Source organism: Aphelocoma coerulescens, chromosome 2 (genome assembly GCF_041296385.1).
Source record: "Aphelocoma coerulescens isolate FSJ_1873_10779 chromosome 2, UR_Acoe_1.0, whole genome shotgun sequence".
NCBI lineage: Eukaryota > Metazoa > Chordata > Aves > Passeriformes > Corvidae > Aphelocoma > Aphelocoma coerulescens.
In genome coordinates this window covers 109,917,338-109,945,307 of record NC_091015.1, presented here as the reverse complement: position 1 = coordinate 109,945,307, position 27,970 = coordinate 109,917,338, and the positions used below count along the sequence as shown (strand labels likewise).

The window sequence follows — 27,970 nt, the reverse complement described above, 5'->3', positions numbered from 1 at the left end:
AAACAGAAATTGGGTCGAACTGTAACCCAAAAATTTGAAGTTATATAGGAATAAATTAGAAATGCCTGGTTTCAGGACAAGTTCGAATTTTCAGAAGTATTTCCTAACTTCACTAGATAAACACTTCAGGTAACTGCGCTCTGAAATACAGTTTGCAATCAGACTCCATTAAAGTTACACTCCTCCATCTTTTTTCTCCTAATAATAGTGGCATTGGAACATCAGAACTCCACCTCTTGCAGCTTGGAAATTTTCAATCTGTCATGTCAGCACTGGCATTTTTTTAAAGGTAAGAAACTTAGTTAATTAAAAAAACCCAAAACTTTACAGTTGCTAAAAATGTCCATGAAGGATAAATGGAAATTAAACTAACTTCCAGAAATGACGATCAAAGTCTTAGTGTGAGTTTGTGTCAGGGAAAGAAAGAAAACAAAACAAAACACAAACTTCTATAAAACTCACATGGTTAGCTGTAAGAGCATAAGCTTAGCAAGAATGAAGTCTACAATATGTGGAAGACTGACATAAATTAGTGTATCTTAGTACTACACTGTGCTTTCCACTTTTAATAATTAGTTGTCTATCTGTTGAATGGAATAGTAGAGCTAAGTCTTTATGTTAAACTATGATGCTACTGTACATATATAAATATAATACATTAACTTGATGTAGTCGACTCCAAATTATTTTTCCTTTTTTTCTTTTTTTTTTAAACTACTGAAGCTGAAGAAATTTAATGTAATGAACTCTCCAATTATTCATAAAAACTCAAGCACAATTTTAAGTAGATTAGACACTCATCCCTGATAAGAATTGCTGGAATTTAATTTTGCCTTCAAGTAACATGAACAAAACAAGATGAAATTTGTTCAACTTTCATTCCTCTAAGTAAATGGTACTCAATTTATTCAGTAAAAAGTGATCTGGGAACAACTGCTTTTAAAAAATCTGAGATTCTAATGTAAATGTTTTTTAAGCAGCAAATATGATTGCATATACCTCATGATTGACATGCACTTTCGTTTATTGTGGTTTTAATCTTCAAATTTGAGTATTTGTGTTTAGAATAACGCCAAGGGGATGAGGGGGATTGTTGTTTTAGATTATTGAACATCAAATTAATTAATAAAATTTCTGAAAATTACACATTTTAGCTTACAATTAAGACTGTACTTTTTCCTCAATTATTAAGAACACGCCAGATAACATTATGAGTACTAGACAGCAATACATTTATAAGAGAGAATCAAAAGAGTAACGAAATTATACTTGTGTAATACTTTGAGATGAAACTTCAGTATTGGTTTTTCTGTTTTTATTTTTACCATGTTCCACAGCAAAACTGGGAATAGCAATTTTAATCAATAAAAAAATATAGGATCTTGTAATTTATCAGCCTTTGTCACATCAGTACATGCATCTATTTAAGAAAAAAGAAATTTCTGAGCAATGAAATTCTGGCTTCCGTAATAGATTAGACGGTCATGCTTAAATGAAAAATTTTGAATATTAAACCAAAGAAATGTATTTCAGTGCAACATGTCAGAGTTTTATTGGAGCTATACCGCAGTCTTTGAAAAATACATGATTTTTATCAGGTAACTAATGAATGTTATAAAAGCTTCCTCCACAGCCTGAACTGATATTGCAAGTCCACCCTGGAACTGAAAGAATGTATTTCAATTTCTCCTCCTTTGCATTTGCCATCTTGAAAGATGGCACATGTGGACAGCTTTTCATTGCAGTAGTCATCCTAGCCAGAAACAAATTTTTCAAGCAGCCACCTGCTTTCTGTTTTGCATGTCCTTTTGGGTCCTGCAAACACTTGTGCCACTTTTAAATTCTACAAAAGCATTTTCATAGTCCAGGCACAGAATACCCAATGTATTTATGTGGCTTTGATTGATCCAGTTCTGTAGCTGTGTTGTGTAAATACAGGTTCACTCTGAAAGGACAATTTGGATAAAAGCAACAGGAGTGACAACCAGAAATGGAGACGACCGCATTTTGTCAATAAAGCCAATTAAAGAGTAATCTCTAGAGAAAATGTCTTGCTGTGGGAAGCTATAGAATTCAGTACTGCCTTATGCACTGAGCTAGTCAAGGGAAGTTATCTCATTTATTTTTGCTCAGGTCAATAGTCATGATAGGGTTTTTCAGCATAGTAAAGCTACACTGGAGTGAATTTCAACTTAGTTTCACAGCTAATTTCTGACTGATTTCAGGTTTTGTGTTTTGCTGGAGTTTTTTAAACAATTTTTAGAGTGCTAATTTTCTTGAAAGCAGTTCACAAACAACTTTATATTTAAAATTAATAGATTACTCTGCAAGTTACCATAGTTTCAGATGTTGAGTGAGAATGTGAAGATTTGCTCTGACTCGGTGGAGCCTTCCAAAGATTAAGAGAATCATCAAAATCTGTAGGGAAACAAAAATAAGAATCAAAATTACTGTAAGATCAGCAAAGAGTATAACAAGCTTTTTAAAGGATTGTTTCAGTGAAAAAGTAGCCAACCACAGCTATCCTTCTGAAGATCTCAGAATACAAGTTTTCACACAGTGTACCTATGAAATCTTATCCATCAAATTCCCTGAAAAAACAGAAATAGAAGTTTTTCAGTGCAACATAGTCTAGAAAAAGCTACACTTCGCTCAAACTGCAGCTGCATAACCTTTAGTCATTTCAAATAGTTCAGATTTAGTTTTAGTTAAAACGCAAGAGTACAAAAGTATTGAAGATACTGGGGTCTCAAAGAACACATATAATGAACAGATATCCTTGTCTTCAAACAATTTCACATTTTAAGAGAAGTAGTTTCAAGAGAACCCATATTCATAAATACAGGCAGAATTACTTTGCAAACCTGTTTTAGAATAAAAAGTGCCAAAAATTTTATATCACAAATCTGTCAATAATAGCTTAGAAGCTTTCATATATTTAGAAAAGAAAATAAAGAATAAAGCTAGACTACACAGACTGCAAGTGCAAAGCCCACAAAAGTAGATGTCCTATATGTATCTTCACTAATTATTCAACTGAACTATTTTATTTTTAGCATAACTTTGCAGATGAGTTTTTCATATTCCTGAAAAACGTGAGAAAACTACATAGGGAAAAATCCAACAGGGTTTAGGCCTGTTCTCCACTTTCTAAAGAAAGAAAAAATTTGTTTCTTATTCCTGAAATACTGTATTTTCTGGCTTTGCTTTGCAATGACATGATAAAACGTATCCCAACTGCTCACTTAAAAGTTGTATCATTCTACATTTTGAGTTACTCTTAGATAAGATATTGCACTGCTAACAGAACTACCAAAAGGCACAAAAAAGAGGACTATGGGAGCAGTAAAATGTCTTGGATTGAAAAATTACACTTAGAGATAAAAAAAAGAAGACACTGAAGAAATTGAGGATTTTTATGGCTGGAATTTTGTATACTGCTGAGGTATTTCTCTCAGTGAGTTAACCAAGAATGCTTCTTTTCCTTGGGTCTGTCATAAAGTCGTAACTTAGCTGGGGATATTCCTCTTCTGTTCATGCCTCTTGAACAGGTTCAACAAATGCAGACTTTAGCAGGATGCTCTGCCTGGAATGTGCAAAACAACTCAAACAATACTTTACTTTGCAAAACTATAAGTGGTGAACTGAGAGGGGGTGTCATGCTGCTTTTGGTGTTGAATTTTTTACTAAACCTGCCTGACTCATGAAGCCCAAAAGTTAAACATCCTGATAGTGAGTTGAAGGATACTTTATCATATCTGCCACATTTATCTAAAAATCCTAAGGCACAAGTTGGCCTGAGACATATGACTGACAGTCAATCACTTTAAACTCTCAAAGTCCAGTCCAACTTTCAAACAGCAGGCTTTTCCAAAACACCCCTTGAAGTGCATGTGGAGATTCCTCCCTTGGGTGGGGATGCCCCTCAAGGTCACTCCTCCAGACTGAGCGAAAGAGATGTGCCCAGGGTCATTGGTATGGGTGAGTAACATCAATCTCTACTTAAAAATTGCTTCTTTTTTGCCAGCTGTAATATAGCTGCTTTAATAGAGCACACTATACTGTACTATGCTAGACTAGTAGTTTTAGCTTCTATACTGTGTAGCAAATAATGCTGATTAAGATCTTTTTGTCTCATCATTTAGCATAGCAAGTCATTCATTCCTATATAAATATATCTGGTTTGGCATCCTTAATCCTACAGGATAAAGTCAGACAAAGGTTCAACCATACCTCTATAATTCCTTAGATTTAAACCACTGACAAAGTCTGGGTCTAGGATTGGATCCAGCTGCACCCAGGCTCCTCTCTGAGGAGGAGTTTAGAGAGCAAGGGGGTCCTTCCTCCACCTCATGATTCAGTGGGAGGGCTTCTCTAAACAGCTTTGTCTGAAGTTTAGTCTGCCCATGACAACGACTTAAAAAGAAATATTTAAATCTACAGCCTTAAAAGATGGAAATATGGAAACTTAGGCCCACAAATAGGAACGAAAAGAAAAAGAACTCATTAATTTTCTGTCCCTTGAAAGCTTTTACTAACTGAGCTCTGAAAAATCCCCTAGCTCTCTAAACTTATGATCATCATATAATTTGGACAAGAATGTGTGTTCCCACAATGCATCATAGTGAGCCTTAGAAATATTGTTCAATGAATGATTAGTCAATATAAATGTTAGATCTGAGATATCCCAAGGGTATACAGGTTAAAAATAAACAAATCCAATCTGAGTATTACATTTCATCAGTCTATGAATTAAATTATATCTGAATGTCTTAGAATGCAGCTTAATTCAGATTATTAGAGTCCACTCCTACTCAGGTGACCTTGAAGTTGAACACATCAAGAAACAGGAGTCTTAAAAGCAGTCAACATATTTCTTTTCCCCAAATTTTCCTTGTATGAAAGTTGACTGGATGTCACAAAGTGGAAATAAGTAAAAGTATTTTACCCCCAATATTTTGCAAGAAAACGCACTGCAGAACCAATTATGTCTTTTCCATTTTCAACATTCTGGAGATGTAAACTAGTAAAACTATTAAACTAGTAACTTATCTACTTAAATCCTCACAGCAATATTTCAACTCCACAACATATTTAAGTGCAGGGTTTAGATATTTTTAGTTTCCTTTTTATTAAGAATTATTGGAGGTAAGTGACTCAAAATTAGAAGTTATTTAAGTAGGTTTAAAATACTACAAGATTACATCAACATCACTTACCAGTTACACCACCTTTTTCTATGTTGAGGTTGTCTTCCTTGTAAGAATTCAAATCAAACATGTAACATCCCAGGTAACAGTGTTTCACCATCTGATTCACCTGTTCATAGAACTGGCAGTGATACAAAAGGGCCTTAAGTGCAGGTATTCCTGTCTGAGAGAGGCCAGATTCTTCATCATGTACACAAGGGCCCTGAAGACAGGAAATCCACAAACATCATTACTTTAAAGAAATGTTTTACATAGAATAATTAAGGCTAATGGTGTGTATGTGTGTGTACACTGGTTTACAGGCTGTAACTAATAAATTCCAAAAATGAAATGCAAATTTTAACATTGAGCTAAATCATAATCTTTTATAAAAGCTGTCATGGCTTAGCAAAATCAGCTATTTATCTCCTGAGAAGTGTGCTAACAGTTAAGTAGAAACTCATGAAAAGCTATAAATGAATGGCTTCAAGACAATAAATGTATCAGTAGACTTTACAATTTTAATGTCTCATTTAATTCTACTTACAGATATCAAGTAATGAAAAAGCTTTCCTTAGAAAAACAGCACACTTAGATAAGAGTAAATATCCTGAAAAAGCCATCCTGCTCTAAAGTATACTGTCATTATACTACACCTAGTTTTGTCAATCTTCTATGAGAAAAGATTTATTTAGAAAACAAGACATAAACTGAAAAAATTCTCTTTGAAGTATGGTTTTCAGTTATTTCTTTATAAATACTGACAGGGAAAAACTGGGAAAATACTAAATCAGGGAAAACATCCTAGAGCAGTGGATTTATACCTTAAGATAATGGATTCTAGTCATATTTCAAATAAACATTTTCAGTTGACTGCCTTTGTTAAATGTTTCTACAGTGTTTTCCATGTTAAGACAAAAAACCAGAAAGTTTTATTAAGCTACACATAATCTGGTTTAGACTGACCATAAAAATTAGAAGTGCAAAGAAGGCAGAACTCAGAAAAATTCAAACCAATTACATTCAGAAAGGCAGTTTTAGAGGGCATCTTGCAGTAGTTAAAAAATAAACTAGTTAAAATTATGGAAAGAAAAATTTTCCATGCTAACTAATAACCTTTTTGGCAGTTGGGAGAGAGCAGAGTTGGACCAACTGAAAATAAGTAATTTGAAAACACTATTTATCCCCAAGGGACTCTCCCCCAACCCCTTCATTTACACTGACTACAAGTTTATTTCCCAACAAAACAAAACAAAACCCCAAACCAGATCAAGTAGAAGCAGTAAAACTATTTCGTATTACAAGATAAGTTATCACCAAAATTTTAGATGGTTACTCTCATTCTTTTTGGGTTTCTGTAATCCAGAAACTATTTTCACTATTTGCCTTTTACACCAACTAGTGAAGAATCAGATACGACGAACAGTTTGATGCAGAATGGAGGATTTCAAGTGAACTATTTATGATGAGTTATAAATCTCTCCTCATACACTGTCAGCAATAGACTTACACTGTATTGACTATGGCAAATGAGAACTCAGGAAATACTGATAAATTTAGTGCAAATTTTACTACCCAGTTTTGTCTTTGCCAGTTTCAAAAGTCATGCCAGATACTTTATTGTACAAGGGGAGCCTTGAAAGAGTTACTCATCAATTACATTCACAGAGTGCTCTGACTTCAGCAATCTTTATACAACACAGTCTGCTGCACTCTCAGAATACTTTACACAGGTTGACTTTACTGATGACTTAAGAGTGGCATAGGAAATTTTTTAAGTGACATAGCAAAATGAAATATTATAAAGCAGATCACCTAGACAACAGTAACACTAGAGACATTCTCATGAAGATAGTGGCCTACAAACTCTGCTTATATTTCCTTTTCCAGTCCTATTTGCCTAGAGGATAAAATGATAATATTCTACTTTGGCTATGGCCCAGTATTCCTACTATTCAGCGAGATCCACTTGATAGCCCTCCTTTTCTTCCTGGCATTAAAGGAAACAGACAAATTATCTTAGTGTGAGGGGAAAAAAGTAACTCTGAAATATAAAACTTGATCCTGGTGGTACCTTACCGTTTCAATTGTTGTTTGTATTTTGAACAGTTTTAATTTACCAGTTACCATAAAGTGTTGCTTGATAATATCTTTCAGCATGAACACTTATTAAGTGACAAGCAAATTTCATTAAATTGCAGTTCTTAATAAGAATCACATTGACTCAAAGCTTCTTTTAATTGCACTGGAATTCATCCAGAATTCTGCAACTGGATGCAATTTTTGTCACTTCACCACAGTCATTGAAATTTTTAAAAAAAGACTAAAAAGCAACTTTTAATAGAGTCTATATTGACAACTTACAATGGCTGTCCTTTTGTAAATCCCCTGCTATTATGAATTTAAACAATTACTATTTATATTGATAAATTAGAAGCAGTAAGACTGAAACAAGGGCCAGATTTGTAAAATTGTTTCCACATATTCCTTTGTCTTATCTTTTTTGTATATGTGATCATATTCTGTAAAATTCAACTCTGCAAGAAATAGCATAATTGATTTTGGGTGCAGCTGAATCATAGATAACTTATCCTAGTAAAACAGCTGGAATGTCTTTCAGCACTAACTTGATCTTTCGCAGAAAGGAACAGATTAAAAATGATATTGTTGCATCTGCAAATTTCTTCAAAAACTAACATACACCGTTCCCATATAGGCAACGATCTCACACACTGGAAGGAGCGAGACAGACATTAAAAAAAGGTATCAATGTCACAAAAATTTTAAAAATTGCAAGCTAAGATCCAAACATCTTTATGTGCAATGAACCAGACTTGCTGAGAGTAAAATGAGATGACTGACTCAAGGGCAGAACTGGAAAAGTCTCCAGGGGATTTTATCAGTTTGATAAATATCTGATGAGAGAAGGTAAAGGGAGACAGACTCTTCTCACTGGTATCCAGTGACAGAAGAAAAGGGGTTGAGCAAAAACTAAAATACAGGAAATTCTATTTAAAACTAAGAAAAAGCTTTCTGTCTGAGGGTAGTCAAACATTAGAACAAGTTGCCCAGACAGATTGTGGAGTCTCCATTCTTGGAGAAACTTGAAATCCAACTGGAAACAGCCCTGAGCAACCTGGTCTAGTTCACCCTGCTTTGAGCAAGTGGTTGTCTTTAACAAGCATTTAAATTGACCTAAGTGACAAACTGCTTCTTTCTTTCAAAACATTTTATAAACATCACATTCTCAGAACTTCCTCTTCTTCATACTCCTCAAATCACATTTTACCCACATTCCAAGTGTGGGCAAAATAAATTACCAATTTCTATCCTAAAATATTCATGATATACTATATAAGTAAGCAAGTTTCCTAGGAACCCCCAGATACTACATTCATGAAATGCAGCATATATACAAACTAAATTTGGTTCTTTTATTGAGCTTGCTGGAAGTTTGAGAGAAGTTCGTCTATTCATTTGTTTCTCTTTCCAAAACGTAACCTTAAACATGTAATTCTTTAAATTTATATTTTATACGTATGCTGACACAAGTTTTCATACCAAATGACATCTCTCTGTGACATTATGACTTTTGTCATCAAATGGAATAGTCACTCACTTGCCAAATACAATCTTTCAAGTCTTCTGTAGGAATTGGAATCACAAGTAGATTTTGCAGAATAAAAGCAGCCTGAAAGAAATTAAAACATCAGTATTGCCATCTAGCCATCAGTTCAAAAAACCACATCACACTGAATAGTACAGTCTACATATTACTCCACTGCTTTAGACATATGCAGAAATACACAGAATTCTTGTGTTCACATTGGGAAAAAGTAATTAGAAGGATGTAACTTGAAAGCCCTCAAACTTCACTTACAAGAGATGTCATTAGAGCATGGCACAAGAGCAGGCCGTTAAGAAAAAAGGACAAGGAAAAGATGGAATAGAAATCACAAAGCAACAAATTTATTTGTTCATAAAATTCCTTCATCACTGTTCCAGTACAGTCAATCCTACAGAATATCCATTAAAAGTACAAAAGTACTAGGGGAAAAATTACTGAATAGAAAAACCTAGATAACTGTTTATGACCTCATATTTCGGGGTCCTTTATCATAAAATAATTGGGACAATGGGGGGAACACAGTAGGATATAAAGACATGTTTCAAATGCTTTCCTTTATAAATTCAAGGCATGTTTGTTTTTCCAATTTATATTACACACACTTCACATGTCTGTGCATGGATTGAAATTCCTTTTTTTATATTTTGTCCATCCTTTGTCAATAATTTGACTCTTAAGAGACTATAATTAAGAGACAATAATTTGGAGTTAAAATAATGAAGCACACATTCTCAAAAGCATTTAGAGATATAAATTTAAATATTACTTTGGAAAATGTAATTACTTAAGCAATAGAGCTGGGAAAAAAACAAGTCACTGAGTGTCAGATTTTTTATTTCTTATTGATTGGAACAGAAGGAAAACCTTACAACTAGAACTGATAGAAAATTGCAAATAAAGTGTACAGAGTTTAAATACATCAGTATATAAGTCTATGTGTTGTTCTACCATAGTACAGACTTTCAGTTCTCACCAAAAAACCTCAGTGCCTAGACAAATTACTTCATATCAGCAATGAACAGATACTTACTGCAGATCAGGTGGTAAGTTTGTACCAAAGTATTCATAAATGTTACAAAGAGCCATTAAAATCAGGCCAGTTATGCTAAGTTGCTTTAGCAACCTACTTATCTGAGTAAGCCTTAGGAGGTTTTATGTGTTCACTTGTATATTGCTCATATAATTTCTGTTTTCAAACAAGTAATCTGTATTTGTTCCTTCTTGCACAATTCCTAAATAAGCAGCTAAACAATTATATTAATCAGGTAGTGTTTAACTTACAAAGCAGCAGGTGTTGTGCAGCAGATAATAGATGTATAGAATAAAAAAAATATTTTTTTCTCCATCATGAAAAAGAACTTGACAATCTAAAACAGCAGAAGGACACAAGAAACATACCTCCCTGCGTACCATGCTACATTCAGATTGATCCAGAAGGATGTTGATCACTGTTCCCCACAGGCCTCCTGAAATATTCTGGCAGCTTTCTCCTAAAGCAATACACCCTTTCTCAAGAGATGTAAGAGCTGATCCTATTCCAAGTGCTGTAAACCTGACCTAGTACATATAAGCACAACAGAAAGTGGTATTTCTTATGGTAATTAGCATAAGATATAAATAACCTCTTTTCCTGTATTTCTCTTGCTCTCTACTCATAATCACAACTGAGAAAATAAAATTATTTTTAAGTATTCAAAAATAAGCAAGATAGTCTTTTATATTCTTCATATTTTACCACTTGAAAATAAGTCAATTTAGCAAACTCATATAATTTAACAGATTGGTATTAAATACATTTGCTCTGAATTTTTAGTTCATGTAAGTGTTTCTGCTTTGCAGCTAAGTTACAGCAATGACAAGGAAAACTGCCTATGAGTCATGATAGTAAGTGACTAATGAAAGCATAGAAGACAGAAGATGTAAGGGAGGATTTCTCAGATGATGTTTACATGGAAACACTCTCCCTACTGTATTATTACTGCTATTTAGGAAATAGTCAGTAACATTTTAAATAATTCGAAACAGCAGTTCTACTGTTAAATATATTAATGAATCAAAAATTTTCAAATGCTTGAGGGTCACAAAATGATATGAAGTTACTGTCACAGTAACTAACCTCAGGATCTCTATCTACCCATAAAGGAACCAGCCATGCCAGACCTAGATGAGACAGAACTTGTTCTTCACTATTATCATAAGGCAAAGACCAAAGAGATATCCAGTCCTGATTAGAAAACAGAAAACAAATTAAGAAATTATTTTATAAATCTTTCAATCCATGCCAGCATATTAACAGTGTGAACTACCAACTACAACTAAAACACTTTTGTTTAACACTGATGGCACGAAGGAAGGATAATTTTGTATTTCTCTTTCTGTAAGGATTTGACACTAAATTACACAATTGTAAACAACAGCCAGGTTTTACAATTTCTTTGAGACTAAAAATTATTAGTACAGTCTAAACAGTAACACTGTTGTACACACAGATTATGACTTAGAAACACAAGAAAATGAAACTTATCATTATGCTACTATACATATTACTCCATAATAACGATACTAAAATAATAATTCAAGTCCACTCCTCCATCCATGCATTTATGATCTAAGTCTTTGGAAGCTGCTGTCTCCCTGCAGTGTACTTAAAACTCCGTCCCCTCCCAATTTTAATAAACTCTTCCAGTACTTAGTATCTTGAAAAAGGAGTAGAGAACTGAAGAAAGAGACACCTGGAATCTGGAGAAGCAGGTACACTGCAATTTCTAGTTATACCCATACGTGATCACAATGAAAGGTTTCCATTTGTGGCTATCACAGATATAAGTAAGACTGGATTTTAATTCTGTAAAATGACAATACTTAATTGTTGAATTTGCTTCAACTGCTTCAGGATAAAGGCTACTTTTAATAAACTTTCAGAAATCTAGCTCTCAAAGATGTACATGAACACAAAGCATAATATGAATTTTGCTAGTACATAGTGATAGCTCCTTTTAACTGAAAATCCTTTTTCCATGTATGTACATATTCTTTCATATATATATATATACACACAACTGTGAAAACTCTACACACATGAATGTTTAAACATATGTTAGAAAGCCTGTTGTTTGTGAGGCTGAAGAAATAATGATGCTAAAAATTCTTAAATTTATTCATCCTATATAAAATCCTGATTCTTCTTTTTTTATAAAAAAGAAAATGATACTTATTCTGAAAGAAGGCCTTTCAAAATCCATAGAATTTCAATATGGCTAGAACTGATTCTTCAGCTTTTTTGTATACCATACTCTATCCTGTACATTTATCTAAGATTATAGACCAAATGAGATCAAAAGGGGTTTTTTTTTGCCTTTTGTGCTTCAATTGGAGGGGAAAGAGGAGTAAGAAGTGGTGTGGTTTTAGCAGCACTACTCAATTGGAGAGTACCATTCCTAAACCATGACAGAAAACTGTCACTGAACATCAGAAGTTAAAATCTCTTTGTATGTAGCCCTCACCAATGACAAGATAAGGACAAGTGTAATGCACTCACCGTATCTTTGGCTTGAGCCATCATTTCGTGAGATAAGTGAAGCAAGCAAAGGACTGTGCTTTTTGTAACACCTTTTCCCATGAAGGACATGGCATTTCCCCCCCATTCAACATAAAACGATGAGATGACCTAAGAGTGGGGGTACAAGTTCTTAACAGCTTTACTGTAAACAGCACACAAACAGAGTACAAACTGTCTTACACACTAAATCATAATTTAAACTCATGAGAAGATGATAGACTTCTAGCTGAATTGTAAGAATTTCCTTACTTCTGAGTCATTGGTCATGTAATGCTTTCCTATACATTTAAACTTCTGAACATCTGTGGTTTTTATTTTTTTATTCAAATGAAGAATACAGTCAAGCTTAATAGTAATCTCTAAGTTGAGTAGAAGCCTGAAAGTTTCTTTTCATGGATGTGAAAGTTCATTTATTGTACCCAGGGTTTCTTTTGCTATGTCTGGAATTAAAAATAAAATTTCTTTTCAAAATTCTGTGTTCAAGAGAAAGGGTCATTTAGATATTTTATTGTGATTTTAATAAATTTATCAGCTTTCTATATCAAATACTAATAAACAGAAATAAAGGTCACTGGATCATAACATAAAATAAACCGTCTGACCAAATATCTAACCATGCATACTAAAATAAAAGGCATACTTCTTTCAATAAAACACACCCCAAAATACTTTTTAGAAAATAATAATCTTAGAAGATACACTTCTAGATTTACTTTTCTCCACAAAACATGGTGATTTAAACCTCTGCATTTTGCTGTTGTTCTTTCTTTCAGTGTCCCAGTCTATAGAAATTTTTTTTAAACCCACTTTCTCCATTCCTCTGCAAAAGAAACCTACATTTGCTTTCAAATTTGGGCCAAGTAAAACTGCCTAATTCTTCTGAACAAGAGCTTAAGCATCACAAGTTGATTTCATGCCATAATATTTATTTTTTCTAGTAATTATCTTTCTTTTTTGATATCTATGTCAATATCTATAACCTTGGTGCCATTTTTAGTCTAGACTTCAAGTCACAGAGCTCACCTAATCAAATAGGTCTAAAAAATTTATTTCTTTCTACTCAAGAAATCTTGGCAAATTAAGACCCCTAAAACACTATATTTTTTTCATTATATGTATTGGTATTTGAAACTAAAAACTTCTAACTGTACATTACTGAATATGTGTTAAACAAACAAATTCAGAAGTATGCTTTTCCTTTCAAGTTTTAAGAAAATTGGAGTTTTCAAAAGATATAATTTTAGGAGCAAAAGCTAGTTGTCTACCACGTTCACGGACTTAGCAAACAAATAAGAACACTGAAAACAAGAATGAAATTTTGTCTTTCCAACAACTGCAGCATCTTGAATTACCTCTTTTCTGCTTTCTCAGTTCACAACCTACCTAACAAGCTGCTCTTCCCTCAGACCACCTTTCATATGTGGATTTTGCCTGAGGGAAGTTATCTTGGATTTTTCTTCTTAGAGTTTCAGTCATTAAAAACACCACATATATTTTTTATCTTGCTTAAAACTACACTCTCTTTGTATTACTTCTTAAGCCAGTGATGAAAGCACATGCAATACAACAAATCTTCACAACTACAGATACACATCACTCAATCTAGTCTCCGTATCATTCCTATTCACTTAGCAGGAAAAAGCATCTTTCCCACACCTACTGCTAGTGATGACATTCACTAAAAGCACATTGTAAAAAGCATAGTGTCATTATTTACACAGTTCTTTACAAGCATTCAAACCAAAAGCTAAGCAAGAACATAAGCTACTTACCTCAAGAAGACCAGTTAAATATTTCTTACAAATTGTGACAGGTTCAACTTCAGCAGAATAGGTACTCCAGCCTGGAAGTGCAGTAACATGAACCATTCCTTGTAATGTTCTCTCCAGTGATGGAAGTCCATAAAAATGTGGTGCATCTGTTAGCCTTAAGCATTGAAGCAGCTTCAGAGCCAGCTCTGTTCTGAAAGAACCAGAAAGTTCCAAGCCCTCTCTGGTTTAATTGTAAAAAAACAAAAAAGATTAACCATCAATATAAAGATGTTGAAATGAAAAGAATCATTTTGCCAAAGGCCAATGCCTCATTCTTACTGTTAGTCTGTGAGGCTCAGCATCTCAATTACTTAATATTGTGTTATACAAAGAGAAACATGAAATTAAATTTGACATGTCTAGCTTCGCACAGGTTCTGAAAACATAATATTGCATCTGATTACAACAAAGTTGCTTAACTAAAAAAAGGCAAAGGAGATATAACTCATTATTAAGGAGCATGTTAAATAAAGGGCAAGAGACTGAGGGCAACAGATAACACAACGAGAAGAGATGTAAAGCTCAGTAGTTCCAGAATCACACAGGATCAAGAATATTCTAATTTGGAAGGTACCCACAAGGATTATCAAGTCCAACTCTTAAATGCATGGCCTATTACACCTATGTTTGTTCTGGTTCAAGAGACAAGTTTAAAAATATTTCCTGTGAAATACAATAAATCTAGAATTAAGTAGATAAAAATACAGGAGTGTGAGATACATAACTAGCAGTGATTTCTATAATATGCCCCTTTTCCCACTGTCAAAACTTTTAGAAAATAACCAGGTGGGAATAATGAAAAAGGTAACATTTTGAAAATATTTTTACAAACAGTTATATTGTGATACTAAATAATCAAATATTATCTTAATCTGCAATTTTACTAGCTCTTAGAATAAATTTGGATAGAGAGATTTGGTGTGGGAAAGGTTTTATGAGAAACTTGAAGAAGAAATAATATAAATTAATTTCTGTGTTTGCTCAATTGACAGAAAAAGGTTGGAACTTCATGCTAAAAGTAGCTGTCCCCAAACAGGCCAAAAAGGAGTTCAATGAAAATAAATATTTATTAATATTTCAAATATTTCTATGTTTTACTTTGCTATAAACACACGCTACAAAATCAATGAAGTTACCATTTGTTCATGCAAATTTGCAGCAGTGAAAAAGAAACAGCCCATCTTCTCAGTGCAATCAATTTAATTATCCATTTGCTAAGTGATCACTAGCACATTCTCTTTTAAGTTTCCTGGTTAATTTCCTAATTTTACTGTGAAAAGGAATATCTAATGTTGATTTCCATTTCAAGAGTGTATATTCAATTTTTACGGCTCAGAACAATTGAGTCATGATGTAATGATATTCAAACTCTGACCAAAATTCAGCAGCAATAGGAGTTATGAACCCCAGTCAGAATCACCCAGGCAGGTCTATTTGCACTGTACCTGTCAGTCACTGACACGGAACAAACCAGCAACATGTTAAAAAGACGAATGAGTTCTTTATCCAGTCGTTGCCTGACAGCAGCCTGTGTTTCATCCATTTCATCTTGCACTTGGGATTCTGTTCGTACCAGGAGGCCCAAAAGGGATTTTGGCTGCTAAAAGAAAAGAATAAAAATACAGTCACATAATGCATTGTTTAAATCCTATTTTAATACCCTCATTAAAGCCATTTTTCTGTTGCAAACTTGCAAATCACACACATTATACATCAGAAATTCCATGATTATTTTACTAAGAAGTAACTGCAAAAGGCACAGTGAAAAAATCCTATAATTACCAATAACTTGAATCTTGAATCTACTAAATGCCATAAAAGAATCTACTGGGAAGGCCTTTAAAATATCCTGGCATTAAGTAGACTGTATTTTGAAGCATGAAAGAAAACTCAAAGTAATACAGCAATAACCTGAAATAAAAAACAGATCACAAAAAACCAGAAAACACATAGTAACAAAATTAGTTCAAGTTCCATTTTGTACATTGCAGCTGCTTGAAAGACTTCATATCAAATGACTTTAAGGTTTTATATTAATGTATTGAATGGGCCATACTTAAAAAAATTCATAGGATTCCCAGGTAGCGATATAATTGAAATACCTGTAGCCTGTAAGCAATTGAAATTAAGTCTACTAGCATTTTTCCCTAAATGCATAGATTGTATTTGCAAATGGCAAAATGCAAGTGCATGCAGACTGCATTAACATAGGACACCCTGTGTAAGACAATGGATGATCTGGCATGTTACACAGATAATGCATTTGTAGCTATGTAGCTAAGCACACTCTCATGCTGCTCTACATGTATGCACATGTGTGTGCAAGTATAGTTACATGGTCAAACAAATCATTTAAGTATATACAACAACCCTGTTCTTACATTTTTAAGAAATGATTTCAAGATCCACTTTAGATGGTCTGACTCCAGATTTGATTTCTGCTCTCTAAGCAATTTGTTTAAAAATCTTAAGACATCTACCAAAAGCTTTTCATCTTCCACAGAAGCTGGAAGCACTTGTAGAAACCTGAAATACAAATAAAAACACTTTCATACTTGTAGCATTTTAAAAGAGAGATTAAAATCTCAGGCTAATAGAACTGAAGTAACCTGCAAGTGTTAAATTATACAGAATATGTATAATACACATATTCACATATAAAAAATATGGCATTGTATTAACATATTATACTTATAATATGCTGTTAATATTGTTGTTACTCTTATTATTAGCATGAAAAATAGTTATGTATATTTTAAAGTTTACTTGTATATGGTAAACATGAAATTCTGTAGAGTAAAATGTAGACAAATCTGAGCAGGATCACAGGGAATAAAAAATTAATTATTTATGAAAAATTAGCATCTGATAATAATAGTAAAGTTTACCTATGCATTTCAAATAGCCCTTCTTTTAAACACAGAGTTTTAAATATTTGATAGTTTTGTGTATGTCAATTACAAAATCACATAATCTTTGAGACTGGAAGGGACTTGCAGAGGTCACGTGGTCCTGATACCCTGCTTTTGAAGGGACACCTGCAGCTGGTTGCTCAGGATCACGATCAGGAAGCTTTTGAGTAACTCCAAGGATAGAGATGCTACAACCTCTTTCAGCAACCTGTGTCTGTGTTTGGTGACCTCCACAGTAAAAAAGTGTTTCCAGATATTCACAGGGATCCTCCTGTGTTTCAGTTTGTGACCATTGCTTCTGTCACTGGACACCACTGTAAAGAGCCTGGCCCCACCTTCTCTTCTGCTGCTCGTACACACTGATAAGATCCTCACTCTGAGCCTTCTTTCCTCCACATTTATAGTCCCAGCTCTCTCATCCTTTACACATAGGAAAGATACTCCAGTCTTTCATTATCTTTGTGGTGCTTCATTGGATTCTCTCCAGTATGTGTTCTCCGTATGATTCTCTATTACACTGGCAAGTCCAAAACTGGACCCAGAGGTCCAGATGTGGCCTCAGCAGTGCTGAATAGAGGAAGGATCACATGCCTCAGCCTGCTGTCAACACTCCCCCTAAAGAAGCCCAGGATAACATTTGCCTTCTTTACTGCAAGGACAAACTGCTGGTTCATTTTCACCTTGGTGTCCACCAGGACCCCCAGATCCTTTTCTGCAGTTGCTTTCCCAGCTTGGTGAATCCCAGGATATACAGGCGCATGGGCTTGTTCCTCCCCAGGTGCAGGACTCTGCACCTCCCCTTGTTGAACTGCCTACGGTTCCTGTCAGCCTGTACCTATATCTATATCTATATCTACATCTATATCTCAGAATCAGAGATGCATGAAAATCAATTCCCTTAATTTAAAATATGAAAAGTAGAAATTTTACCATTTCAGTGTAACAATCTTTAATGGATTCTTGTAGTCAGTATGCTTACCTGTTCATTGCTTTCTGCCAATCAAAGCTCTTCAAAGTGGTTCCAAAAGGCCCAGAACTGCATTTTAATGCAAGTCTGTCATTCAGGACATAGAAGCTAAGCCTAGTGAGAGACGTCCTAACATCACTGTGGGATGCTGCCTGAATGATCAAACTAAGACAATCCTGCAGTCCATAGTTTGTGTGAGTTATTTTCAATATAAGAATGTCTTCTGAGGAAAGTTTCAGAGAATCTAAAAATCTGAAAAGGCATAGAGAAAAATTATTAACAGCCAGTGTCTCTACAATCTGTTTCAGAGAGTGTTGACTTCTTCCCTTTCCTGCTTAATTGACAAGACAAAACAGAAATTGACTTAAAACTTTGTTTTTGTTAGCCAATTCTTTCTTCATTAACCGTTCAAAAAAACCAAAGCAAACAAAAAATTAAAACAAAACCAGAAATAACACCATCACATGTAAATCATGAGGTGTTTTGAGTTCTTTGGAAAAACAGTACCTAAATACTAAGTCTTAGCATTACCATTAAGAAGCATATTTACTTGAAATTTAAACCTTCAAGAAAATAAAGAAAAAGTCATGCAACTTTATAGTTGGGGTCTACATAGTAGGAAAAAGGAGTCAGTTCCCTAAGAAACCACAATGACTACAAAGAAAAACAGCCACAGAGCCCATTTAAAGTTGGTTGAATTTAGCCTGACCATCAATAAAAGATCAAGCTCTAGACTTTATGTATAAACAACTGAGGTAAAACATTAGCTATGACAACATACCTTCATCCTCTTGGGATGTGATCCTTTACATTTAAATGACAGCATTCTCAAACAATTAACAGCTTGAACTGCTGTTTGAAGTTGAAAACCTATTTAAACTTGATGGAATGCTATTTTAATTGAGATCTATTGGGACTTAAAATGAAAGATAAAATGGCTCACGTTTCTGCTTCCTTCTCATAATTTATCAGCTGCAGTAGGTTTTCAATCCCATGGTACCATGACAGATTCCAGGCTGTCTTAAGCATATCTGACACAGGTTTCATAGTCAAGCACTCAGAAGACAATGGTATCACAACAGTATTAGGGCTAACTACATGATGACCAGTGATCCTGACTGGCAGATGATACCTAAAAATACACAAATAACAGTAACAATTTTTGAAAGTGGTTGGTGAGAGTTTTTCTTGTTTGCTCATTTTTAAATTAAATGTTCCATTACAACCAGCTTGTAAGTCTGCAAATAAAGTTTTCGAAACTCATTTACAGACAAAAAACGACATGGAGAAAAAATTCCCTATTTAAAAATGCTGATTTCATCATCATCAAAATGCTGATTTGATATTAAATCAATGTTTCCCCTCATTCTGCCACTTCCATAGTTCAGGAAGGACAGAAAATGGAAATCAGCAGGAAACTGTAACGCAATCAAAACCAATGGACCAACCAACCAACCAGCCATGACCCACACATACCTTCTAACAACAGCAACAGGTAAACTGAAGGCAGGTACCTCAGTATAATTACTGGCTATGCCATCAGCCCTGCAAGAGATTAAGTCATAGTCATTATGCCCTATTTTAAGATTTGTTTTTCTCCTAGTGCTACACACATTATTTCCTTATTATTTGGATATAGATGTATTTCTCCCTTTAGCTAGATCTTTAATAACCCATTGATGAATACTGTGTATTAATAAATAATATTTCTTCATGATTATGCAATATTAAGATAGTTCTTAAATCTTAAGATACTTAGATAGTTCTTAAATATGGCATACTTATTGCAGATATACTGTACATTAAAAACCCCACATACTTGTTTTGTTTTTTCTGTTAGAGAAAAAACACACATTTTAAGTATTTTCAGTGTATTTCATGTGTGTGAAATATGCTAAAAGCATATTTTTTCATGCATACACAACTTTCAAATAATAAAATATCATAAGTTGAGGTCTGATGCTTTAAAGACAACTGCTACACTTAAAAGCCAAAGTAAATAGGAGAATTTTAATTAAGTTTAAAAAACCTGTCTACAAATAGCTATTTTATTTGCATAGTTTCTATTCATGGAAAAGATGGACTACAGACCAATCAAGGCTTTTTGAAAAATAAAATTAACACTGAAGTATTCATAGTGCAAAAATATGCCATGTAGGCCTATAGAGCATGTAACCCAAGTATTGAAACAATTTGGACTACAAATATGCAATTTTGGATCTATAAAAGTTTGGAGCACAACTTGTCTGGAGACATAAAAATTTATTTCTATTAAAACCTTCAAATTTATCTAGAAAATATGCTATTAAATAAGTGGATTTTCATACCATGTTTCTGTTCTTGCTACTTCATCAAACAACAGAAGACAAAGCAATACTGCAGTTTCAGTTAAAACAGCACGATCACTTTGTAGTATCAGGGAAACTGAATAAAATAAAGATATTTATAAATGCGTTAGAAAAACATTGACACCTAATAATACATAGACACTAGTTAAAAGCAACTGCTTTCCACAGTTTCCTGCCAATCTCTTCAACACATGCCACAACATGGGTAAAACTAGCACACGATGGTTTATCTCTTCAATAGCAGAATCTGAAGTTCTTCAGATTGAGAAGAAGAATCAAAGTTCTTAAGAAGGTATTTGGTTAAACATCTAACTGGGTATTACAGTGGAAATAGAGTCTTTACCTCTGAACAGCAAAAGCAGTAAAGAAGGCTGCTGTGCTAGGGACAGGCGAACAACTGGGTCAACAGACACAATTTTGCGTAGGAGTGTCAGACATGGCAACACTATGGATTCCATAAGCTGCAGGAACAGAGAAAAAGATTAAATAAAGATAACTATCAGTATAATTTATTATGATGTGCTTAACATGGACTCTCACACTATTAAACAATATATTCCATCATTTGTAAAAGAGAATCCTAGTACTTCCTTAGACAAGCACATTTCAGCCAGATGACAACTGCATCTTCATTAAAAAATATTTATTTACTTTTTGATTCATTTTATTAATTGATGGTAATTTTATTGGTCTTTGGCTTCATAACAGAATTACAACATTTGCTTTCAAGTTATATAATTTTAACAAGGATATATGTGAGCTGAATTATTTAAAAAACCACCAAGTATTTACAACTGTGTAAGTTTATTCATTTTTTAAAAAATGCAAATACTTTATTATATCACATTAATTTTCTGGGTCCCATGCTGTCAGAACATGAGAATGGAAAGAAGTTTGCTAAAAGTTAAAGTATCAGTGAATGTCCAAAAATACAACCAAAGTCACAGCTCCTAAGAATGAGAAGAGTGTATTCCATTCACTGTATCATTACTTTGCCTATGAGTTTCTGCCTTTAAAATTTGTTTTGCAAACAGCATCAACAAATACATTTTAGTTTAATACTGCATGAACAAAAGCCCTACTTATTTAGTATGGAAAGAATTTTTTGCACAGTTACACATAAAGCCTTATTTCGATGCTGCTTTTTACTTCTACGACATCTTTTATTTTCTTTTCTCAGTAGCCACCTTTCTAAGAACATGTAAGATTTTTTTGTTGATTTTTTTTTTGCTATTAATTTTATGATGAAATTAAAAAAAAAAAATCATTCAAGGGGAGAACCAAGAATCTGGACTAGATCCCTTAGGATAGTGTCCTAATGTCACAGGCCATAGAGAGCTGTTGCCTGAACCCTTCCAGGATTAAATTAAACTTTATAAAGGGCTAAAAATATTATTTTAAAGTTCATCCTAGACTCTTACTTGACCATGAAGAATCTGTTTAGGGCAATATATTTCCCATGCTTGTCATTCTGTATTATTGAGCAATATCTACTCACTACCCAAACCAAAACAACATTTGGATTACTTTCTCTCTCTAAAGAAGATACTAAAAAACTGATACTAAAAAAAACCCCCACAGTAAAACACCTGAGGAACCCAATATTTCAATTTCTTCAACTGTATTAGAACAGTTTACTAAAGTACTTCTGTACAAGCTATCATAAACTGGACAAGACATTCCTTAATGCTACAGAGATAAAAATAATCTTAGATACTGATAATCTGGGGAGGGAAATTGCCACTCCTGAAGAAGAATGTAATTTTCATTAGTTTGACAAAAAAAAGGAATTCCACTAAGTATCAAGCAGTTTTTTTCTCTTGTACACTTTTGGGAAAAAAGTCATTACTACATAAGACTTGTCATGGTTTCTAAAACTAACTCAAGATTTGGACTGCTGGAATGGGATAACAGTACTATGCAAGAAAGCCAAAAAGCTTTATCCACTGAGGTACATTAAGCACTATCTAGTCTAAATATGCTTGCATGAAATGATTTCAAAGAACGAATTCCAGAAGCAATCAAGCATCAGATTATCCATATTACAAAAATGGAAAGCTCCATCAACTACAACAAGAGACCCTCCCTGGTGAAGTGACCTTCTATTGGTCAGAAAATTATTTATACCTGAAATTCAATCTGACACATTTACAATAACATGCCATACAATTACATCTCATTTTTAATTATAATTTGCTTCAGAATTTAAGTTTAGAGACTATTATACATAACATAATACTTTTTTTTTTAAGGTCATTAAAATATTTTTTGGTCTCTACTGAGAAAGCTTTCAGGGAAGTTTTGGTACATTCCAAAACTCCACCATACACATAGTTCTCTGGCTAACTCTTCTCATAGGTAGGCAAACCAATCTTCACTCTTTAAGAGAATCTTAGCATTATCAAAACCAGAATTAAATACATACTGCAATTAAAATTGTTATTAAACGCTTGTATTCAATGCAGCATTAATGCACAAAGACTGTGTTTGAAGTGAAGAAAAAAGCAGAATCTACTACTGGTGTGCTGTGCAATGCTGCAGAAGAACCTCTAACCATACTTTTACCTTGCCATCCACATGTACACACTCATTAAGGTAAGCCAATATCTTTTCTTTCACACCCAACTTTTTCACAATGTCATGCATTTTGGTATCTGTAGGAAAAGCAAAAAACAGTAAGAATGACTGGTTCTGCACAAATTTAATATTAAACATCTTTTTGTGCTGTCTAGAACAAGTTTCGAAAATTGCCCATCAATCAACAGTAGCACAGATCTCTAGCAAGGCAAGCCTCCTCAAGGTACTTTAACTGACTATAACAGCCTCTTGAACACAAGCTTCTTCAATACCTTACATAACTTTCCATAAGAATTTTGTGTTGAAGAATTACAGTAATCCCAGTGCAACTCAATTTTAGTCAAACGAGGATTTAGCTTGTAACATTTTAAAAGACTTTAACAGTTTAATGTGGAATTGAAAATGGTATTTACTTAATCCCCATGAGAGTATTTTCCACTGACATAACTCTTTACAGTATCTGGTTTAAGAATATTCAACAACAATAACAAAAAGGTATGTCATTTGAATTGGTTGGGTTGGCTTGTATGTTTTTTAATAACTAAAAAGTGATCCTTCATACTAAATCTGTCCTGATAAAGCTCCATTTTTTCCTTCACAATTTCATCCAATGCTTTGTTTCAATTTTGAAACATCTGAAAACCTTTACAGCCATAACGAAATGTATTTTATGAGGCAAAGTAGATATACTTCCTTGTTTTTGTGATAATTTTTCTGACAATATTTTTAATATCTAAGATTTCACCTTCCCATGGTGAAGAACTTACATTCTCTCATTAGAATTTAAATTCCTTGAAGAAAACATTATTGAATCAGTTTGAGTATATAGAATAAAAACATCAAGGTTTGAAACTCTACAGTTATGCACCAAATGAAATAATGCTCTAGCTAAGATTGCTTACTTGCATTGTAATTCAATCATTTATCCTTTTTATCAAAATTCATAAAACAAAAATTACAAAGAGTACCCTCAGCACAAGCATACAGACAACCCAGCAAAACTTCAAGCTCACGAATGACCAGCACATGAATACAAATTTTCTGAAGAATTCTACCTTCTAAAATGACAACCAGCTGCTCAGCTGCAGACTTCCGTAAAACTAGGTCAACAGCATCAGAAGTCAAGATTTCATACAGCTTTTCAACAGTTTCTGCCTAAAAGTAAAACAATAATAGATTTGCATCCAGTATGCTATCATGAAACAAGGTAACCAGCAAAATTTCCTAACAGGAAGTAGAAAATAAAAATATCTTAATTCCTTATTAGAATTTATTTGATTAGATACCACGTGCATGTAATAAGAATGGATTAGGTTATAATCTTTTTGCAACAAATCTCTAATAACACCTGCGGAATATGAAAACCAAATAGTTTCCAGTGCACCATAGTTGCAGACTTCTAACAAATAATGCTTAATTTATGTAGGACTACAGAAAGCTTGAAACTATACAGAAAAGCTAGAACATGCTTTTCAGTCTGTATAGGGGACTGACTTTTTAACAGCAGTAGGGTCAAGCATCTTAGCATTTGCTTATCGTATTGTTAATCTGAAAGTATTGAGGGGAAGGAAGAAAGGAGAATGGAGGGGAGATGAGAAAAAAGAAAAAAAGAAGAGACAAGTTTTCCCATGAGTCATTCATTCACGATTTGTTTTACACTTTGCAACAGAAGCAATATTAAGTAAACACAGACATAAGTTTGCAACCTGTTTTAAAATATTTCATATTAAAAATTATTTGTGCCTGTTTCAGTAAAAATTGATTTTGTGGGGAAAAAAGTAGATGAGAAAAAAATCAGATTCTATCCATGCAGAATGAAATTGTCAGAAACAGAGCAGGCCAGTGTTCTCTGCAACCAAGTCTTTTCTGCAGAGAAGAAAAGAAAAAAAGGAAGGATTTTTTCTTAGTGTTGCAAATGATAGCATGAAAACTACTGTTTCAGTGCACACAGAAAGAATACATCAACAGATTTCTTTTTACGAAGCAAGGTAATTTGTATGAAATATTGCAACCTTCTGAGAGTGGAAACTTCAGAGACTGGACACGTAGAAGAGCAAAATTCAGACAGAGTTTACTAACCTTAATTATTGAGTCCATTTTATCATTCATTTTTAGCTCCACAGCTCCTTCTACAATAAATAAGTTTGAAATGCTGGAAAGGACATCACCATCCAGAGGTGGGCGTTTCAGACTTGCCCCTTCTTCATTCAGAAGATGAAATGCTAAATGTTTGGCTGCTACAGAACGAACCCTAAATGAGTTAATAATTAAAATAAATATATATAGCACTCACACTGGAAAATTTCAGCTGTATAGTTAGAAATTAATTAGTTTATAATATGGGTCTGAAGTACCACACTCAGTGTTGATTAATCAGCCTTTCAAATCAAGACACAGCATAACATTTAGGAGACAGCATTGTTGTCATCAACATTAGAAGATGTGCTGAAATGCTACAGAGCATTACTTACAGCTGTTTTTTTGAGAAGAGAAGGCGCAGAGCAGCCTGCAGTCTGGGAGTTCTTGGGAGAACACCCTCTCCTTTGTCAGAGGTTGTTTCACTCAAAGAGAGAATGCATTTACCTAAAGTATCTTTAGTGTCAGCATAACCCTAAGACAAATAAGCAACAAATAAAAATTTCCAAAATTATAAAAATCCACTTACTTAATGTAGCAAATTAGACAACATAATTCCCTTTTTAGGGGCTAAGGGAGGGTGGGGAAGGAGCAACATAAAAAAAAATGCAGTAATTTTAAAGAAAACATTCAAATTCTGCATTCATATTCCTCTGTGAAAGTAATTTTAAAAATTAATAAATGATCCTGTATACAAATAAAAATAAAGATTTCTTTACATGGCCCAGAGGTACTTTGACCCAAAGCTTCACCCTTCAATCTGTTAATGGGGTGCTGCTTTGTAAGTCCCGTTTCCATTTCAATAAATAAAATTTAGTCCCTACAAGAAAATTATTTTAAAACGTTAAATTCTACCTATTTTCAAATCTTCACCAAAGCGTTTTCACACACAAACAGACAAAAGGGAATCAGTTATGTCAAGTAATGATACTGCAAACATTTTAAAAGTAGAGAAAAATACAATTTATTTAATATGAATGAAGTAAACATAAGCCTCTGGTATGCTCTACTTAGGTATCTATTGTACAAAGCCACTACAGGCTACAGAATAGAGTGAAATTCTACTCACAAAAATTTCTCACATGTTTAACCTACAGCTTATATTAAATCCCATCCTATTTAATCTTGAATGTCAATCACATATAAGATGGCTATGCAGGTAACATAAAAAAGCTATAATTACTGGTTGAGAAAGCTCTGAAATAACCCTTCTCCCACCACTTTCAAGTTTTCAGTGTATCTCCTCTGCATATTTTTCTGTCTGAGCCATCTATTTCATGGCCCATCTTATTTGCAATTTCTCCCCAGTTTTGCCATGATTTTTGTGCAGTTTGCATACAGAGTTAAGTCATATAAGCTGCTTTTTCAACTTATGGCAATACTGAGGTGCAGGCAATTAATGAACACATAGCAGGGAAACAAGTAAGGGGGTACAATTATCAAGAGTGATATTTTTGGAGAAAATGAAGACAAAATGTATACTTGAATTTATTAGCTAAGAGAGAAATAAGGCAAAAAAACAGACACCAGGCAAATGCAGCAAAATATCTAATCTGGAAGACTGTGGGCAGACCACAGAAAGGAAATTTCAAGTACTAGTAAAAAAACAGTAAAGAATTCAGATGGAGCAATTAGGCTGAAAATCCAACTGAGAAGGCAAAAGTTCCCTCTAGATCAAGCTGAGAGTAAAAAAAATGAAAATTAAATTTGCACATCGTTGGAAATAGGAAGACTAAGGCTCACGGGATATTTCTATAACATTGGAAACAAAACCACCAAAAAACAAATATCTATCTATACTAAAAATATAGCTTACCCTGACTGCAATTTCTTGAGAGTATATTTGATCAGAAGACTATTATCACAGAGGAGCTACAAGTCTGTATGTATACTCCTGTTAACCTATTTCCATCTGCTACTTCTATCTGTTATTTACTGTAATATACATTATTGCATACATCAAATTCAGATTAAAGCACTTAAAAGTACCTGTAAAACAGGAAGGACAGAAAAGAGGGCCTCAATAAACTTGTTCCAAGTTAATACTTCCATCATTAACTGTCCTTGCAACAGATGTATCAGAATGGTCTTGGCTGTAGAGTTCACCTGCTCAATAACAAAAAAACCAATCAACTAATACAACCACTGATGTGTCGAAGTCAGTTTGTCAATGCTCTAATTGGAAATGTTATACAGAAACATCTCAGAGACAAAATATGTTACTGCAGAATGCTACAGTTAAATTGTCAGTTACACTAAGCATTCAGTTGTTAGAAAAGCCTTCAAGAGAAAACACACAAATAGTTCTGCCTGAACAGCACTCAATCATTTTCCCCTTAGAATTCTGGTTTGTCTTTTCTGAAATAAAATAAATCATCACTTAAACTTCTCCACCTATTGGTCCCTCTATCCTGCAGGTAAAAGAAACTCTCTTTCTTTTCTTTCCTGACCTTGCCTTTCTGTGGCATTTTATTCCCAGTCTATGATATGCTTCTGAAGATACAGGAAGACAAGAGACTTAAAGCCTGTTATGGGGCCACTTCACTTTCCTGAGGCAAAGAGTCAAACTAATAAGGCTACCAAATATTTCAAACTGTATCATAATTCATCTGAAGCTCTCTATCAAAATCAAAAAAAGCTATATGATACAGCAGTTACACTGCATTCATGTATCTAATATATAATCTATACAATACACAATACTAGAGTATTTACAAGCTAAAATTATTACTGCAATGGGAAGAGAGGAAAAAAGCCCAGCTTATCAGAATTAACTTTTCCTTATATAGTGTAAAAACACCTACCTTTAGCAGATAATCTCTGCATTTTATGCAAGAACTAAA

The 27,970-nt window shown here is 33.8% G+C and overlaps 1 protein-coding gene across 6 annotated transcripts in view; it reads right to left on the bottom strand.

Annotated features, from left to right (window-relative positions):
- Nucleotides 1-27,970, bottom strand: part of RTTN (rotatin) — a 79,576-nt gene that overhangs the window by 28,994 nt on the left and 22,612 nt on the right. For 4 of the 6 annotated variants that reach the window (XM_069004353.1, XM_069004355.1, XM_069004358.1 and 1 more), the window contains 19 exons: nt 27,117-27,233; nt 25,463-25,602; nt 25,071-25,242; nt 24,047-24,146; nt 22,980-23,068; nt 20,758-20,875; nt 20,394-20,490; nt 19,543-19,611; nt 19,010-19,198; nt 18,079-18,318; nt 16,569-16,713; nt 15,633-15,787; nt 14,149-14,368; nt 12,356-12,484; nt 10,934-11,041; nt 10,216-10,374; nt 8,809-8,880; nt 5,220-5,412; nt 2,336-2,418 (listed from right to left, as the gene is read on the bottom strand). In XM_069004353.1, coding sequence (XP_068860454.1) covers nt 2,336-2,418; nt 5,220-5,412; nt 8,809-8,880; nt 10,216-10,374; nt 10,934-11,041; nt 12,356-12,484; nt 14,149-14,368; nt 15,633-15,787; nt 16,569-16,713; nt 18,079-18,318; nt 19,010-19,198; nt 19,543-19,611; nt 20,394-20,490; nt 20,758-20,875; nt 22,980-23,068; nt 24,047-24,146; nt 25,071-25,242; nt 25,463-25,602; nt 27,117-27,233 — 2,595 coding nt within the window. The remainder of the gene's footprint in view (nt 1-2,335; nt 2,419-5,219; nt 5,413-8,808; nt 8,881-10,215; nt 10,375-10,933; nt 11,042-12,355; nt 12,485-14,148; nt 14,369-15,632; nt 15,788-16,568; nt 16,714-18,078; nt 18,319-19,009; nt 19,199-19,542; nt 19,612-20,393; nt 20,491-20,757; nt 20,876-22,979; nt 23,069-24,046; nt 24,147-25,070; nt 25,243-25,462; nt 25,603-27,116; nt 27,234-27,970) is intronic. The other 2 variants (XM_069004356.1, XM_069004357.1) reach the window with 2 other exon arrangements.